General features: G+C 41.9%; 1 protein-coding gene across 1 annotated transcript; it reads right to left on the bottom strand.

The window, feature by feature from the left end:
• Positions 1 to 12,460: 12,460 nt before the first annotated feature.
• On the bottom strand, positions 12,461 to 15,952 carry LOC100283951 (nitrilase-associated protein). The gene is made up of 3 exons (NM_001156849.2): positions 15,761 to 15,952; positions 13,739 to 13,980; positions 12,461 to 12,910 (listed from the first exon to the last, which is right to left on the bottom strand). The coding sequence occupies exons 2-3, from the start codon at positions 13,955 to 13,957 to the stop codon at positions 12,824 to 12,826; spliced, it is 306 nt and encodes a 101-aa protein (NP_001150321.1). The 5' UTR covers positions 13,958 to 13,980; positions 15,761 to 15,952; the 3' UTR covers positions 12,461 to 12,823.
• Positions 15,953 to 16,776: the final 824 nt, after the last annotated feature.

Genomic DNA, 16,776 nt, shown 5'->3' with positions numbered 1-16,776 from the left:
GGCAAGAATACCAAGAAATGTGTCAGGAACGGCAGGTACGACCGCAAGTACCACCTCCTCCACCACCAGCTCCGCCCAGGGATAAGCACCGGGAGTTTATGAGTCACAAGCCACCTACATTCTCTAACTCCTCTGACCCATTACAAGCTGATGATTGGTTAAAGTCTGTGGACAAGATGCTCAATATAGCCTAGTGTACTAACAGGGAGAAAGTGTTATATGCATCGGGTCGCCTCACCGGCCCCGCTGCGGATTGGTGGGATGCATACTGCGCTGCTCACGCTGCTGCTAACACCATCTCCTCGGCAGAATTCTCCACTCATTTCAGGAATTACCATATTCTTGCTGGCCTTATGAAGATTATAAAGAAAGAGTTCCTATCCCTCAAACAGGGAGGCATGTTAGTAAGCGAATACAGAGACAACTTTATCTAGCTATCTTGATATGCTCCTGGGGAGGTTGATAATGATGAGAAAAAGCAGGAGCTATTTCTGGAGGGTTTGATCGGGCCACTACTTGGGAGATTTGCCATGAAAAGGGGAGAGGAGCCAATAGAAACTTACAATAGGCTCAAGACCCTGGTGAACAGGATCCGAAGCTATGGAAGTACAAGATGGACGGATCATGATGTCGTTCGACTCATGTTAAGGTCATTTACCGTTATTGATCCTCATCTTGTAAATCTTATTCGTGAGAATCACAGGTACACAAAGATGACGCCCGAGGAAATTCTTGGAAAATTCGTAAGCGGGTGCATGGTGGTAAAGGAGGCTAGGTACGTTGATGACATTGCCAGTGGACCGCTTCCTCTCTACGAGTCGCATCCCGTTTCTCTTAAAGCAACAAACAGCAAGGAGGCGCTACCTAACAAGGTGGCACAAGTGGAGGCTGTCGGTCTAAATGAGGACGAAATGGTTCTTGTGATCAAGCGTTTTAAGACCGCATTGAAGGGATGCAAGGATTACCCCAACAAGAGCAAGTCAAGGGGAAAGTGTTCCTGCTTCAAGTGCGGTAAGTCCAGCCATTTTATTGCACAATGTCCTGATAATGGATATGACCTGGGACAAGAAAAGAAATGGAAGGAGAAGAAAAAGAACTACCAAAAGGCAAAGGGCGAGGCTCACATCGACAAGGAGTGGGACTCAGATTGCTCTTCATCCGACTCCGACGATGAGGGACTTGCTGTCTCAGCCTTCGACAAGTCCTCCCTCTTCCCCAACGAGCATCACACATGCCTCATGGCTAAGGAGAAGAAGGTACGTACACGAGATACCCCTAAGTACACTTCTTCTAGTGATGGGGAAATATGGCAATGATGTAGACTATAGTGATCTCTTTAAGGGTTTAGATAGATCTAAAGTAGATAAAATCAATGAATTAATTGATGCCCTTAATGAGCAGGATAGGTTATTAGAAAAACAAGAAGATATTCTTTATGAAGAACATGATAAACTTGTTAATTTGAAAAATATCTTGCTTTAGAGACCAAGAAAAATGAAATACTATCTTCTGAATTATCTTCTTGCAATGGTCTATTTCTAGTCTTAAGAGATCAAATGCTATTTTAAATGCTAGAATAGAGAAATTAGATGTTGCTAGTTCATTTGTGGAACATGTCTCTATTTGCAATAGATGTAAAGATTTTGATGTTGATACTTGCAATAATCATGTTTCCACCATTTCTAAGTTGAATGATGAAATTGCAAACCTTAATGCTAAACTTAAAACTTGCAAAACTGAGTGTGATAAAATAAAGTTTGCAAGGGATGCCTACACCATTGGTAGACATCCCTCCATTAAGGATGGACTTGGTTTCCAAAAGGGAACCAAGAACTTAACAAGTCAAAGGGCCTCCAATCTCATCAAGGAGAAAGGGAAGGCACCTATGGCTAGTAGTTTGCATTCTTTTCATGACAAAAAGAGTCATGCTTATCTGTATGCTCATGTTAAGAATGCTTCTAGTGTTTCTCATCATGATAGTCGTTATGATCATGTTGTTTTACCTACTCGTCATGATGCTATTTTTGATTCTCATGCCATGTATGCATCTTCTAGCTCTACACATGCCCATGGTAGAAATAGACATAGGCATTATGTTCATCATGTTGTTTCTCATGCACCTAGAAATGCAACTAATGGCCCAATTATGCTTTATCATACTTATGATGCTTCATTTGTGCTAATGTGTAAAAATGATAAAGTTTGCTAGAAATGTGGGGCCTAAGTGCAAGGTAGGCAAAACTTGCATTTGGGTTCCAAAGTCTTATGTGACTAACCTTATAGGACCCAATAAGAGTTGGGTACCTAAATCCCAAGCTTAAATCACCTTGCAGGTTTATGCATCCGGAGGCACAAGCTGGATTATTGACAGCGGATGCATAAACCACATGACGAGGGAGAAGAAAATATTCACCTCCTACGTCAAGAACAAGGATTCCCAAGACACGATCATCTTTGGAGACAGGAATCATGGCAAGGTCAAAGGTTTGGGTAAAATAGCCATCACTACTGAGAATTCAATTTCCAATGTATTCTTAGTAGAATTGCTTGGTTACAATTTGCTTTCTGTAAGTCAATTATGTTATATGGGCTATAATTGTTTGTTTACAAATATTGATGTATTTGTCTTTAGAAGAAGTGATGGTTCATTAGCTTTTAAAGGTGTATTAGACGGGAAGCTTTATTTAGTTGATTTCACTAAAGAGAATGCCAATCTAGATGCATGTTTAATCGCTAAGACTAATATTGGCTGGCCTGGCACCATCATCTAGCACATGTTGGAATGAAGAATCTTCATAAGCTTCTAAAGGGAGAACATGTGTTAGGAATAACCGATGTCTGTTTTGAGAAAGATAGACCTTGTGCAGCGTGCCAGGCAGGGAAGCAGGTGGGAACTACTCATCCAAGCAAGAACGTGATGACAATGTCAAGACCACTGGAACTCCTCTATATGGATCTCTTCGGGTCCGTTGCTTATCTTAGCATCAGGGGAAGTAAGTACGGTCTTGTAATTGTTGATGATTTTTCCTACTTCACTTGGGTATTCTTTTTGTGAGATAAATCAGAAACCCAAAGTACACTAAAGCGCTGCCTAAGGAGAGCCCAAAATGAGTTTGAGCACAAGGTGAAGAAGATCAGGAGCGACAATGGATCTGAGTTCAAGAATCTTCAAGTGGAAGAGTATCTTGAGGAGGAAGGCATCAAGCATGAGTTCTCTGCTCCCTACAAGCCACAACAAAATGGTGTAGTAGAAAGGAAGAACATGATGCTCATCTACATGGCGAGGAAAATGCTTGGAGACTACAAGACGCCTGAGCGGTTTTGGTTGGAAGCTGTAAATACAGCTTGCCAGGCCATAAACCGACTCTATCTTCATCGCCTCCTCAAGAAGACGTCTTACGAACTTCTAACCGGTAACAAACCCAATGTGTCATACTTTCGTGTCTTTGGAAGCAAATGCTACATCTTAGTTAAAAGAGGTAGACATTCAAAGTTTGCTCCCAAAGCTGTAGAAGGGTTTTTACTATGTTATGATTCAAATACAAAGGCATATAGGGTCTTCAACAAATCTTTGGGTTTGGTTGAAGTCACTAGTGACGTTGTATTTGATGAAACTAATGGCTCTCCAAGAGAGCAAGTTGATCTTGATTATATAGATGAAGATGAAGTTCCAACGGCCACAATGAAAATTATGGCAATAGGTGATGTGCGACCTCAGGAACACCAAGAACAGGATCAACCAACTCCCTCAACACTGATGCAACCCCCAACTCAAAATGAGGAACATGTACCTCACGATGAAGGCATGAATCAAGGGGGAGCACATGAAGAAAAGGATAAAGAGGAAGAAGTACAACAGGCACCTCCAACTCAAGTCCGAGCCACCATCCAAAGGAATCATCTAGTGGATCAGATTCTGGGTGACATAAGCAAGCGATTAACCACTCGTTCATGTTTAGCTATTTTTTGTGAACATTACTCTTTTGTTTCTTCTATTGAGCCTTTCAGGGTAGAAGAAGCCTTGCAGGATCCGGACTGGGTATTGGTCGTGCAGGAGGAGCTCAACAACTTCAAGAGAAATGAAGTATGGAGCCTGGTGCCACGTCCAAAGCAAAATGTTATGGGAACCAAGTGGGTGTTCCGCAACAAGAAATATGAGCACGGGGTGGTGACAAGAAACAAGGCTCGACTTGTGGCAAAAGGTTATGCCCAAGTCATAGCTTTGGATTTTGAGGAGACTTTGCTCCTGTACCTAGGCTCGAGCCAATTCGCATATTATTGGCCTATGCTACTCACCACTCTTTTAAGTTGTTTCAAATGTATGTGAAGAGCGCCTTCCTCAACGAACCAATCAAGGAGGGGGTGTACGTGGAACAACCCCTGGCTTCGAGGATGACAGGTATCCTGACCATGTTTACAAGCTTTCTGAGGCGCTCTATGGACTTAAGCAAGTTCCAAGAGCATGGTATGAATGCCTGAAATTTTCTGATATCTAATGCTTTAAAGGTCAGGAAAGCGGATCCCACTCTTTTTTACTAAGACTTGTTATGGTGATTTGTTTGTGTGCCAAATATATGTCGATGATATAATATTTGGTTCTACTAATCAAATGTCTTGTGAAGAGTTTAGCAGGGTAATGATGCAAAAATTTGAAATGTCAATGATGGGCGAGCTAAACTACTTCCTTGGATTTCAAGTGAAGCAACTCAAGGAAGGAACCTTCATCTCACAAATGAAGTACACTCAAGACCTGCTCAAAAGGTTTGGGATGAAGGACGCAAAGCCCGCCAAAACGCCAATGGGAACCGATGGGCACTTAGACCTCGACAAGGGAGGTAAGTCCGTTGATCAAAAGGCATACCGGTCTATGATAGGTTCATTACTTTATCTTTGTGCTAGTAGACCAGATATAATGCTTAGCGTATGCATGTGTGCTAGATTTCAATCTGACCCCAAGGAATGTCATCTTGTGGCCATGAAGTGAATTCTTAGATATTTAGTTCATATGCCTTGCTTCGAGATCTGGTATCCAAAGGGGTCTACCTTTGACTTAATCATATATTCAGATTCCGACTAAGCCGGATGCAAGGTTGATAGGAACAACACATCATGGACTTGTCAGTTTCTGTGAAGGTCCCTAGTGTCTTGGAGCTCTAAGAAACAAACATTTGTTGCCCTATCCACCATTGAGGCCGAGTATGTTGCCGCAGGCCAGTGTGTGCGTAACTACTTTGGATGAGGCAAACCATTCGGGACTTTGGCTACAATCTGAGCAAAGTCCCAGTCCTATGTGATAATGAGAGTGCAATTCGCTTGACAGATAATCCTATTGAACATAGCTACACTAAGCACATAGACATCCGGCATCACTTTTTGAGAGACCACCAGTAAAGGGAAGATATAAATGTTTGCCATATTAGCACCGAGAACCAGCTAGCCGATATCTTCACCAAGCCTTTAGATGAGAAAAGCTTTTACAGGTTGCGCAGTGATCTAAATGTCTTAAATTCACAGAACTTGGATTGATCTATAACATGCATATGTTTTTTGCTTTTGATCATGTTCTTTTAAGCATTTCTGTCTTTACTTATTTTGGTGCTCAAGTTGTACAAGTCATCCCCGGACCTCAGAAGTCCTTATGCAAATGATGCACATGTTTAGAGGGAGGATGTACTACAACTTGACCCTTTGAGACTAATGTGTTTGCTTGAGTGATTTTGATATAGTCTCAAAGATGAATTGAAAGGGAAAAGGTGGACTTGAACAAAGAAGAAGCTTCCACTTTATTCTGGTATCAATGTATCTTGTTCCAAGCCACTATTTGTGTTTTTCTCATTGCCCTTGATTTTACTTGAAATTTTCTATGAGGCAATGGGGTTAAAAGGACCAAATAGTTCTTCTATTTTTGTGCTTAATGCCAAAGGGGGAGAAATTAAGGCCAAAGCAACTAGATCAGCTACCACTTGTAAATTTCAAAATATTAGTGTAAGTATACTTGGTTTTTGATCCAAATCCTCTTATTGCAAAATCTGCTCTCTTGTGGGGGAGAAATTTGATGATGGGGAAAAGGTGGGAGTTCTTGGTGTTTGATGAAAACTAGTCTTGAAAGATATTTTGATTTGCCAAAATAAGTGTTTTTGACATAGAGATAGGAAAATGAATTTGTTTTGCGAAAACAAACCAAGTGGTGGCAAAAGTGATCCAAATATGCCAAATCCTATGAAAATTTAATTGGTCTTCAATTTGACATCAATTTGTACTTTTTAGCTCGCATTTGGATATGTAAATGCATTATGAGTTGCTTGTTGATGTGTTGGCATAAATCACCAAAAAGGGGGGAAATTGAAAGGGAAATGTGCCTTTGGGCCATTTCTGTTTTGTTTTGGTGATTAGATGCTCAACACATATTGTTTTGTCTAATATGAGCTCAGAGTTAAAGAGAAGCAAATTGGAGAAACAAAGGTATGATTCTAGCACTTAGTAATATGTTTTTGGTACTAACTATGTTCTATTAAGTGCTAGGAATCTTCTCCAATCGATAGAAATTAAATTGGATAAGTTTGGTAAGTCCAGCCAAACTTGCACCAGCATGTGGTGCACCGGACTGTCCGGTGCCAGGCTGGCATGCTCGGTGAACAGCCCGCTCTCGAGAAAAAGCTAGGGCACCACGGCTATAATTTACCGGACTGTCCAGTGTGTACCAGACTGTTCGGTGTGCCAGCCGCGCGCCCAACCAACGGTCAACCGCGCGATCACCGAGCGACACGTGGCTCAACCAACAGTCAACAGGCGGCACCATACTGTCCGGTGTGCCACCGGACTGTCCGGTGTGCTAGGGGCCAATGGCTGGCAACGGTCGGCTTCACCAAACAAGGAAGGAAATATATCACTGTTCACTATCCAGTGGTGCACCGGACTGTCCGATGTGCCCACGGACAGAAGGCAACCAAAGCCTACCAAATGGAGCTCCAACGGATCCTAGGTCCCTTAGGGCTATAAAAGGGACCCCTAGGCGCATGGAGCTCCATACCAAGCACCCATTGAACATCCTACAATGCCGAGACTTCGCAAGCACGGAATTGCTTCATTGTGATAGAGATTTGAGCACTTCTTTGAGTTGTAACTCCGCTGTGTTGTTTTGTGTGCTCTTTCTTGACTTGTGTGCGTGTTGTTACTGCAACTCTAGTTCTTGTATATGTTTCTATTCCCCCTTACTCTTGTGTTCATTTGAGATCCTTTGTGTAAGGCATGAGAGACTCAAAATTGTGGAGATTCCTCAACGGGATATTGTTGAGATAAAGAGAACCTTGGTATTCAAGTTGATATTTGGATCACTTGAAAGGGGTTGAGTGCAACCCTCGTCCATAGGGACTCCACAACATGAAGTAGGCAAGTATTCTACTTGATCAAACCACGGGATAAAAATCATCATGTCACATGTCTTTATCTTACTACGATTCTCTCTATTCACTTCACTTACATAATTGCTCTAAGTTTAATACTCACTTAGTGAAGAGCAATTAAGTGAAGAAGTTTACTCCTATCATACTCCTCATTCGAACTTGGCTCCTGCTTTCACTAATCCAATATTAGTCCAAGTTTGTTTTGTTAAGCTGTTTTTTATAGGATCACCTATTCACCCCCTCTAGGTGCTCTCAACTCTCTCCACCTTCGCTAGGGCTCCACTATTGTTGTATGTTTTTGCTTCTCAGTTATACATGGCCAATGGGCCATGCCGAGGCACGGCACGGATAAATAGCGAGTCGTGTCGTGCCCGTCCATGGGCCAAAGTTCGAGTTCAAGCACAACCTGACTAGTTTTGAATGGGTCGTGCTGGGCTATCGTGCTACCGTGTTGTACGTCCCAAGGCTCATCTTGTAACAGAGCTCGAAAATAACTTCTTTTTTCCTATTTTTGTTGCTTATTTCTCTCCATTTTTCGTTAGAGAACTCGAAAATAGCTTAAAATTGAGGGTTGAGTTGGTCGTATTTATATATATGGTGGGATAGATTAGAACAAGTAAGGTTGAGCCACAAATGGGTCGTGCTGGAGCATGTTCCATTTGATGGGCTATCCGTGCCTAGCATTAGCTAAATAGACCATGCTTGTGTCGTTCGATGGGATTGTACCTAAGCCTAAGCACGACCCATAACGGGCCTCGTGCTGGCCTGGACACGATTACTATTATGCCTTGTCATGCTTCAGCCATGTCAAAATGATCGTGCCTCGTGTCGGCCCATATATTCTGGCCCATCTGGTCACCTATATTCTTAGTCCATTGTAAGTCCTACCGTCGGTATCCTGTATCTAGGGTACATACTACCACTACCTCAAGGCTCAGTTAACCCTAAGCTATACACTGAGGGTCCAAGTGGGCTGGCCTAATACCGCCATGAGTACTAGGTGGGTTCACTCTAGGAGGGCATCCCTACAGATCCGAGCCCCAGGACTAGGGCCCAGACCCCTACAAACACCACCAAAGGTTACGGGGGTAGGTCCTGGCCTGACACTTATAGACGCCCGAACCACAGGCGTCAGGTCCAGACCCCTAGCGAATGAAAGGATGGGGCATACACCCTATGTGTGCCCTATCCCTCACGCTTTGCACAAACAGAGGTCTGGAGTCACCACGTGGCCCCTGGGCCCGTAGCGTAAGCCTTCGTCCAGAAGAAAACTCCTCGCTAGCAGCCGCACTACTCGCATTTATTATAGAGTGAATGAAGGGTGCTTGGTAGGCCACAAACTGTGACGGGTTGTACAGACTGACAAGACTGTCCACACATTACCGAGGTACACGGTAGTTTGCCTATGCCGCGTGGATTCAATACCTGCTTAGAGTAATGCAGGTTACCGAGGCATTTATCTCTGGCGCGTGAGCAACGCCATCATGAGGCGTCGCTCGGCTGCTCGATACACCCGTTGCTGCGCTGGCCGGATGTGACAACGTGGAGATATCACATTAAATCTTGCATGCGTCAGCATGCCCTGCCCCAGCAACATCAGCATGTTGGACGGTTGCCCAAGCAGACCTAGAGCGACAAGAAGAACACACCTAGTCATGGGGTCGACGCGATATTCAGGGGAAGAAGATCTTAGCCCACTGTTACACTTATAGCTTCAGGTGATATATATTTAATACAAGCACGCTATGCCCACTTGTTGGGGGTCCATCACTCTTGTGCGTGCTCCCCTTAGACTATAAAAGGAGAGCACATGCGATGCAAAAGGGGGACACTTAGACCCACGTCATTCACAGTGTATGTAGGTTATTACGCTCCGGCGGCCTGAACCACTCTAAACTCTTTGTGTTCTTATGTTCATTCAGCTCATCAGGCTAACCCTAGGCTTCCCCCAACTCTTAGGATCGGGTGGGTGCATTCCGCCACCCGGTTAGAGTTCACTCTCCGACAACTACTTTGGTCCAGGAAAAAATACAGGATGGATCCAAAAATCAAATGTCAATATTCTTCGTCTCCAAAGTACTTGGCTCATCCAAAAGGAATTACTCAAAAATGGAAAAGGTACTATATGCATTCTTAATAACTTCCAAGAAGCTTTGTCATTACTTCCAATCTTACAACATTGTCGTACCTTCGTCTCAATCTCTGAAGGATATCATTAGAAATAGAGAAGCTACAGGTCGAGTTGGGAAATGGTCTGGTGAGCTCAATGAATTGTCATTGACTTCATACATTTATCATCAATTCAATTTCAAACATTGGCATTTTCATTGCTGATTGAACGTCTAGTTCACAAGGTGAATCAGACACCTCAGAAGAACATGTTTGGACATTTTTCTATGGTGGGACTTGGGAAACTTTTGGGTTGGTGCAGCCGCTGTCATCACATCACCTTCAAGAGTGAAAAGTTCATATCCAGTTAAACTGGAATTCTAGTGCACAAACAACATCACAGAATACGAAGCTTTGCTGCTGAGCCTAAGGAAGCTTAAAACTATGGTTAAAAGGGCAATCATCAAATCTAATTCTTAGGTGATCATAGGTCATGTCGACAAAAGAAGCAAGGCTAAAAGCCCGACATTAGAAAAGGATATCAACACAATGCAAAGAATGGAGAGCTCCTTCGAAGGGTTCTCCATAAAAAAACTTACCAAGGACAAATAATAAACATGCTAATATGTTAGCCAAGTCAGTGGCTCAGGGGCTCCCTCTACCTCACGAAGTGTTCTTTGAAGTCCTAAAGGCACCTTCATTAGAGTTGATGGAAAGAGCAATTCTAACGGTTTCCGCTACTCACAACGAGGATTGGGGGACAGAAATCAAAACCTTTCTCCAAGAAAGGTATCCAAATGATGAATTCTACATCAAAAGAATACAGACAAATCCTTTGTAGAAAACATAAACTGTGTTTTAAAAATGGCAAAAAATACTGTCTCCGTCGAAGCACGATCTTTTTCACATAAAATTCGAGTGCTATGCGGCTGATGGGAATTGAACCAATGATCGCACCCTAGTGCGAAGGCTCCTCTACAACTCTACCTATCACGTGCCTTATGTTTGGATTGCAGTTTTGTTGTCCACATATTAGAACAAACCGAATGTAAATTAATTGTTTGAGGTTGCAAACAATTTCAAACAAAAGAAATTCAACTACAAAGTTGAATGACTTTTAAAGTTTTACAACTTCTATTTTGGTACTTTTTCTATCCGAGGTCGTTTGCAAAAATTAACATTTTTAATTTGATAGATTCAAATGCAATTTTGAGACCCCAAATGATTTCAAATAAAAAGGGTGTCTACTATAAAGTTTCATAACTTTTATAGCTCTACAATTTATATTGATGATTTTTTCATATGAGGTCATTTAAAAACTCATAAAATTCGATTTCAAGTTATTTCTACTGGCGGTTTCTTAAGAAAACCGCCAGTAAAAATCATTAATTTATACTGGGTGTTTTCTTAACAAACCGCAAGTACAAATATGATTTCTACTCGCGGTTTAGAAATGCACAATTTGCATGCACGGTTTAAGAAAATCGTTAGGAAAAACTTTTTTCTACTTGTGGTTCTTAATGTTGGGCTAACAATTTTATTTTACTCGTGTTCGATAACTAAAACCGTCTATAGAAATTAGACTTTATCGCAGACATAAAGCTTTTTTTATACTAGCAGATGTATGTCACGCACCTACCTCATTCGTTACGATTTATTGAAATATAGAACTAGATACATTGAATGAGTTATTGTATGCGTAATTGAGGACAAGTCATTCGGTCTTGGACCTCACAAGCTATACAGTATGCTCCTGCTATCTATTTGCTTATATTGTACAAACAGTAGTACTTTTCTGGACTTCACAAGTCATCGTACTACTATTTTTTTTTTGTCCGGTGAGTTTTCGTGGCCATTGTCCACTGTTCAGTTCGACCACTGTTTTGCTTAGGCTAATGCCAGCAGCAAACTATACATATCGATTGATGACGTATGGTGTATACCGATTGGGGCTGGTTTGATGGACATGAAATAGAGGAGATCCATCGGATGGATCCCCTCCATTTACTTATCCACCAAACTAGCCCTCAGAGTGGTGGCAATCCCGATCAGTTTAGTCATCTGATCGATGGTTGTATCGACCGAACCAATGGGTACTGATCTATTGAATCGTATCCAGCAGTTTACTTATATAGTCACACAAAACACTGTTTATTCGCAGAGTGGAGTTTAAATATAGGTACCAGTCAATAACTGTTGGAGATAGTATGTCCACTATGTTAGATGTACGAGTCAATAACAATCCACTATGTTAGATGTACCAGTCAATAACAATCAACTTGTCATACAAAATTTTCTAAATGACGTGGACACGTCAGTTAGTTGTTTTTAACCATTTAAAGTCCAGAAAATTTTAAAAAAATATTGTAATCTAATCTACAAATTGTATTTTATTTATATATTTTTATTTTTATTTTTAATATATATAGTTTTATTTATAAATTTTGTTTTTTATTTTATATTTGAATTATTTATTTTTTATTGTTTTATAGATTATATAATTTTTTGTTTAACTAGATAATTAGATGTATTTATATTTTAATAAAACATCATATTTTATGTCACCTAGAAGTTTAATAAAAAAACTAATGTAGTGTAGCGATAAAGTGGTGACTATTGTTAAAGACTATGCACTGAAATATTAGGTAAATATGAAGGAACTCACGACGCAGTGGCAAAGGCCACTAGTCGACCTAAGTGACGCACCAATTTGTGGCCTAGTGGCATCTCAGCTATAGGGTATATACATGCGTGCGTGTTCAGATCTATTTTTAGTGTGTAATGGACGTGCACACGTGTATACACATATGGTGTGTAGTGGTGTGAGTTTATATCGTCCTTGTATTCTATCAAACAAAAATATTACGGTAAATAAGAGCTAACAATGATCAAGATTTATAGCTGTTGTGACGGTCTAAACAACTATTCGGCGCATACCACCCCTTCGGTGAAAATTGAACAGGACACTCTGAAATTGAACAGAACTGTGGATGTTTTTTTCTACAACAATGTGTATTAAACAGCAAACATATCCAATAATACACCACAACATAATAGCATCACCCACGATAATGTCAACATTGGCATTGCGCACAATTCCATCAGCAGGGATAGAAGCTCTTGCTACCAGTAGCTGTGGATCAACACACGACACACACGAACATGTACACACATACAAGCAATCCCAACAACATAGATACCATGAGCAGTTTGATATTTACTCATGGGAATACAAGATTCTTTTCCCTTTTTCCTTTGTTAAGCAGAAACCTTCTCCCATGATCATGGCGAACACTAACAGCAGGTGTACATCACTTGCCATCTTTGCTGCCACTAAAAAGATAACCGAGTGAAGAGTCGCCACCTGGAGCTGCTTGCACCTTGGTCGACGGACGGTCCTGCAGCATCCCACAACAGCTAATATCCGCAAATGTACAAATATTTCAAGGTAGAGATTTTGCCTTTGTGCATTTTCAGCCGCAATCTAAGAACATTAACAAACAGGCTGTTTGGATAAATGGCCACAAAGATTCCGTTGTCATGTAAAAGGTATTTGGCAAACTATTCACTATGAGTAGAAGTGCAAAAGCAAAGAATTGAAACAATCGAAGGGACTATCCATCAGAATATTCTAAGGACAGACAAGCAAGCAGGTATATTTAACGCAAATTGCATCAGCATGTGAAGCACAAGTTTGGAAGTTTGGATTACTGTAAAGCACAAGTAAATTGTAAACCCACAAGTAGAACTCTTGTTAAATTACCAAAGCTCAACACATACCAACAGACAACAGAGATTATTCTGGCTGGCACTAATGACATACTATAGGATTAACAACCATGATTCCGATAAAATGCTACAAGTATTTATTGTCATAATGTCAAATACCAGGCTCTTATAACTGCAAATGATTTAGTATGACTTCATCTACCACAGAGAAGAAGGGCAAACCATAGAAGTACAACAAGGTGAGATCAGTAGAGAGAACTTGTCATCATAACCATGTTCCATGTCATATTAATGTAAATACAGAACACAGCACCGTAATCATATTATGAAGGGTGCTTCTTGCAGCAAAACCTAAACAAGTACTTCTAGATCATAGGCTAAGAACAAACTATGAATGAGAGCAAGTATAAACTTTTTCTTGCTCCACCTGCACAGCACTCAACTGGTGCTCCAAAATAGCATAATCAAAATGTTCACAGGTGTCATTGGATACTGACCGTAAGGAAATTTCCACAGTTCTGGCCTTCAGATCTTTTGTAATTGTTTGATTTACTACTTTGAATACCAGCAGCGATATCTTTTAGTCTCTCTGCAGAGGATGGAGGAGTTGGCTTTTGAACTGGTGCAGGCTTCTCAAATGATTTTGGAGCTTCGTCACTGCCAAAGAGATAGCCCAAGGAACTCTGACCACCCCCACTGCTAATACCACGACCCATCTTATCGAAGTTATTCAATTAATCTGCAAAATTAGTTTCAAATGCTGAAAGTGTTATCCCCAGAGGAAGCAAAAAGCTCAAGCAGCACGCAGCACAATAATAATGTTCCAAAAGACACATCCATGCTTAAAATAACCAAAAGAAGTTCCACTGGTGCTCTTTTATTTGTAGCTACAAACACTTTACCGTAGAGCTGTTCTGTTGTCAGCATCTAGTGTGACTCGATTTCCTAAGGGCGTCCCCAACACACCTAGCTGTCCTGCTGCCCCAATTTCCATGTCAGCACACCAAACGGTAGTGTTGCAGGGTGTAAGAAGGACCTGCAGAAGCAGCATAGGCCTCAACTGACAGAAGGCCGAAGCACCAGCCAGGGCTCGCGTCGTGGGACCACGTCAAGAAGAGAACAACAGCAAACCAAGGAGATGGTGGACATGGAGCAGCAACTAACAGCAAATCAGTCTCCATCCATGGCTTCCGGCCAACGATGCCAGCAAATCGTACATGTCGGCAACGATAACCACAAGAATTTGGAAGAAAGGGCTAGAGCAGTTCGTCGACTCAACAAGGTCAATCCCAGCGAGGTGCGCAGGTCAAGGACCCAATGGCCAGCAGTGAGCCAGCTCCGCAGAGGATAATTGGAGTAGTATCTACCGGAGAGGATATGAAGGGATAGACATATTTTACATGTTAGAAGCCTAATTAAGTGGCTGCATGATTGATTGAAGGTGTCGGTGGGGCAGATTTGACTGGAATTTGGTGGGGATTGGTGCTGATCTAAAGCTTGCAAGAGCATGGGAAGCTGCAACTGCAATGGGGAAAGCAATATGTATGGTGGGACCAAGAAAAAAGGTACTGGCCGGGCCGTGCTCGCGTTGTATATGGAGTCGAGAGCAGCCTATCTGTCCGCGTCGCGAGTCCAGTGGTGTCAAACGAGTGTCCTCATCTATCTAAGTGGAGAATGAACTCAAATTGAGGCTAAAAACGCTGTTAGCTTGCATTGCTCGTGACCAAAGCTAAGAGGCACGTCTGCAATAACATAATACACATACAATGATTGCATATGGGTAGGCACATATTTTAAGCAATGTCGTTGAACCACCTACAGGGAATAATAAACTAGTGCCACACAAGCTTTGTTCAATTATTGGTTAAGAGAGAAGTGCTGCGCAGCTAAAGAAACTGGTCGGGTCCTATTGATGTATCCACCTCAACTCCCTCCTGATGGGTAGGTAAGTCACTGATAGCTGCAGCAAACAACAAATGATGACCTATAGAATTTCCCATCTATAGTGACACACGCAAGGCCAATTGGGCAACGGCACTGTTCCAACATGAATTCCATTCGCCGTGACACCGACAAGAGAAAACCTTACACACAAAAAGCAACTCAATATGCGGTGTACTACACAAATTCAGAAACAGATTCAGCGAATCTCTGAGCCTAATCCCGAATCCACGACAGGTAACTATGGCAAAGCCATCAACAGATCCCCGCCAAATCTTCAGGTTTGGGATCTGAATCCGCGTACTGCGAGCCCAGATCACAGCGTCTAGGCAGAGGCGATGCTCCAAGGCCGACACATTCCGTAGACCTCGAGCAACACATTCAGGCGAAGATCCTACCCCCATTCCCCCGATCCACAACAGCGAGAACCCGCGCACTGTGCCGCAGCACCAGGCAGGCCGTCCTAGTTAGACACGGAACTGCTGGACTCCGCGCCTAGAAATTCGAAATAAATTTCTACCGGATCGCGCGAATGGCGCGGGCCAACGCACGGGGTCAGATTTGGCAAGGGTACGCACCTTCGTCGCCGGATCCGGGAGGACGAGGCGGGGGAACCCGCGGCCACCACTGCTCGCTGCCCAGGAGAGGATGGCACGGAGCCACGGACCGCGGAGGGCCTCCCCTGGTTGGCTGCAACGTCTTATTTTAGAGGGTGGAGGTGGAGGAGGAGCTTGCGTTGCACACCCTCAGGTATTGATTTCATCGTCGTTACCTTTTTTGACATTGACAAAGTAACCGCCCAAATGGTGATGGATGGTTTACTACAGGGGCAGGTAGGTAGAGGTAGGGGTGCATATGCTTCCCTTAAAAAACTAAAACCAATGATTTCATTTTTTTACTATTACTATATATACACATTCAATGATATAGGTGGTAGGTAAGGGTGCAAATACATTTCCTAAAAAAACTAAAATCAATGGTTCCAATTAAATTTATAATTTTACTATATATATATATATATATATATATAAATAAATTATATGATATAAGGCTCTATTTCAATCTCAAGAGATAAACTTTAGCAGCTTTTTTAGCTACTTTTAGCCATTTGGTGATCTAAACATGAGAGCTAATGATGGTGTGATAAAATTTAGCACATATTATCTCATATGCTGCTCAAGGGGTGCTTAAAGGAGCTAAATGTGGACCAGGGAACCCCATTTTCCACCAATACCCTCTAACCTCATTCTCTCTCCGCATTAGGAGCATGAGTGTCTTTTTATTTCAATATGCTAAACTTTATTAGAGTAGTCTAAACACCCCAAGGAGCTAAACTTTAGCATTTCAATTCATATAGCTAAAGTTTAGTAGGAAACTAAAATTTATCCCGTGAAATTGAAACAGGGCCTAAGTCTATGCACCACAAGGTAGACACATCTCTGATTTGATTTTGCGGAGTGTGTGTACCACATCGACAAATCACAACAGCTTGGATCGAGTACGATGTGCTTATATGAGAAGCACACGTACTCTAATTTGCTTAAACTTCGCTAGTGATTTACAAATTATTACAATGACATCAATTTATGTGGCT

This window comes from Zea mays, chromosome 10, assembly GCF_902167145.1.
Source record: "Zea mays cultivar B73 chromosome 10, Zm-B73-REFERENCE-NAM-5.0, whole genome shotgun sequence".
Classification (NCBI taxonomy): domain Eukaryota; kingdom Viridiplantae; phylum Streptophyta; class Magnoliopsida; order Poales; family Poaceae; genus Zea; species Zea mays.
The sequence above is the reverse complement of the archived record's forward strand: the minus strand, read 5'-3'. Positions and strand labels throughout refer to the sequence as shown.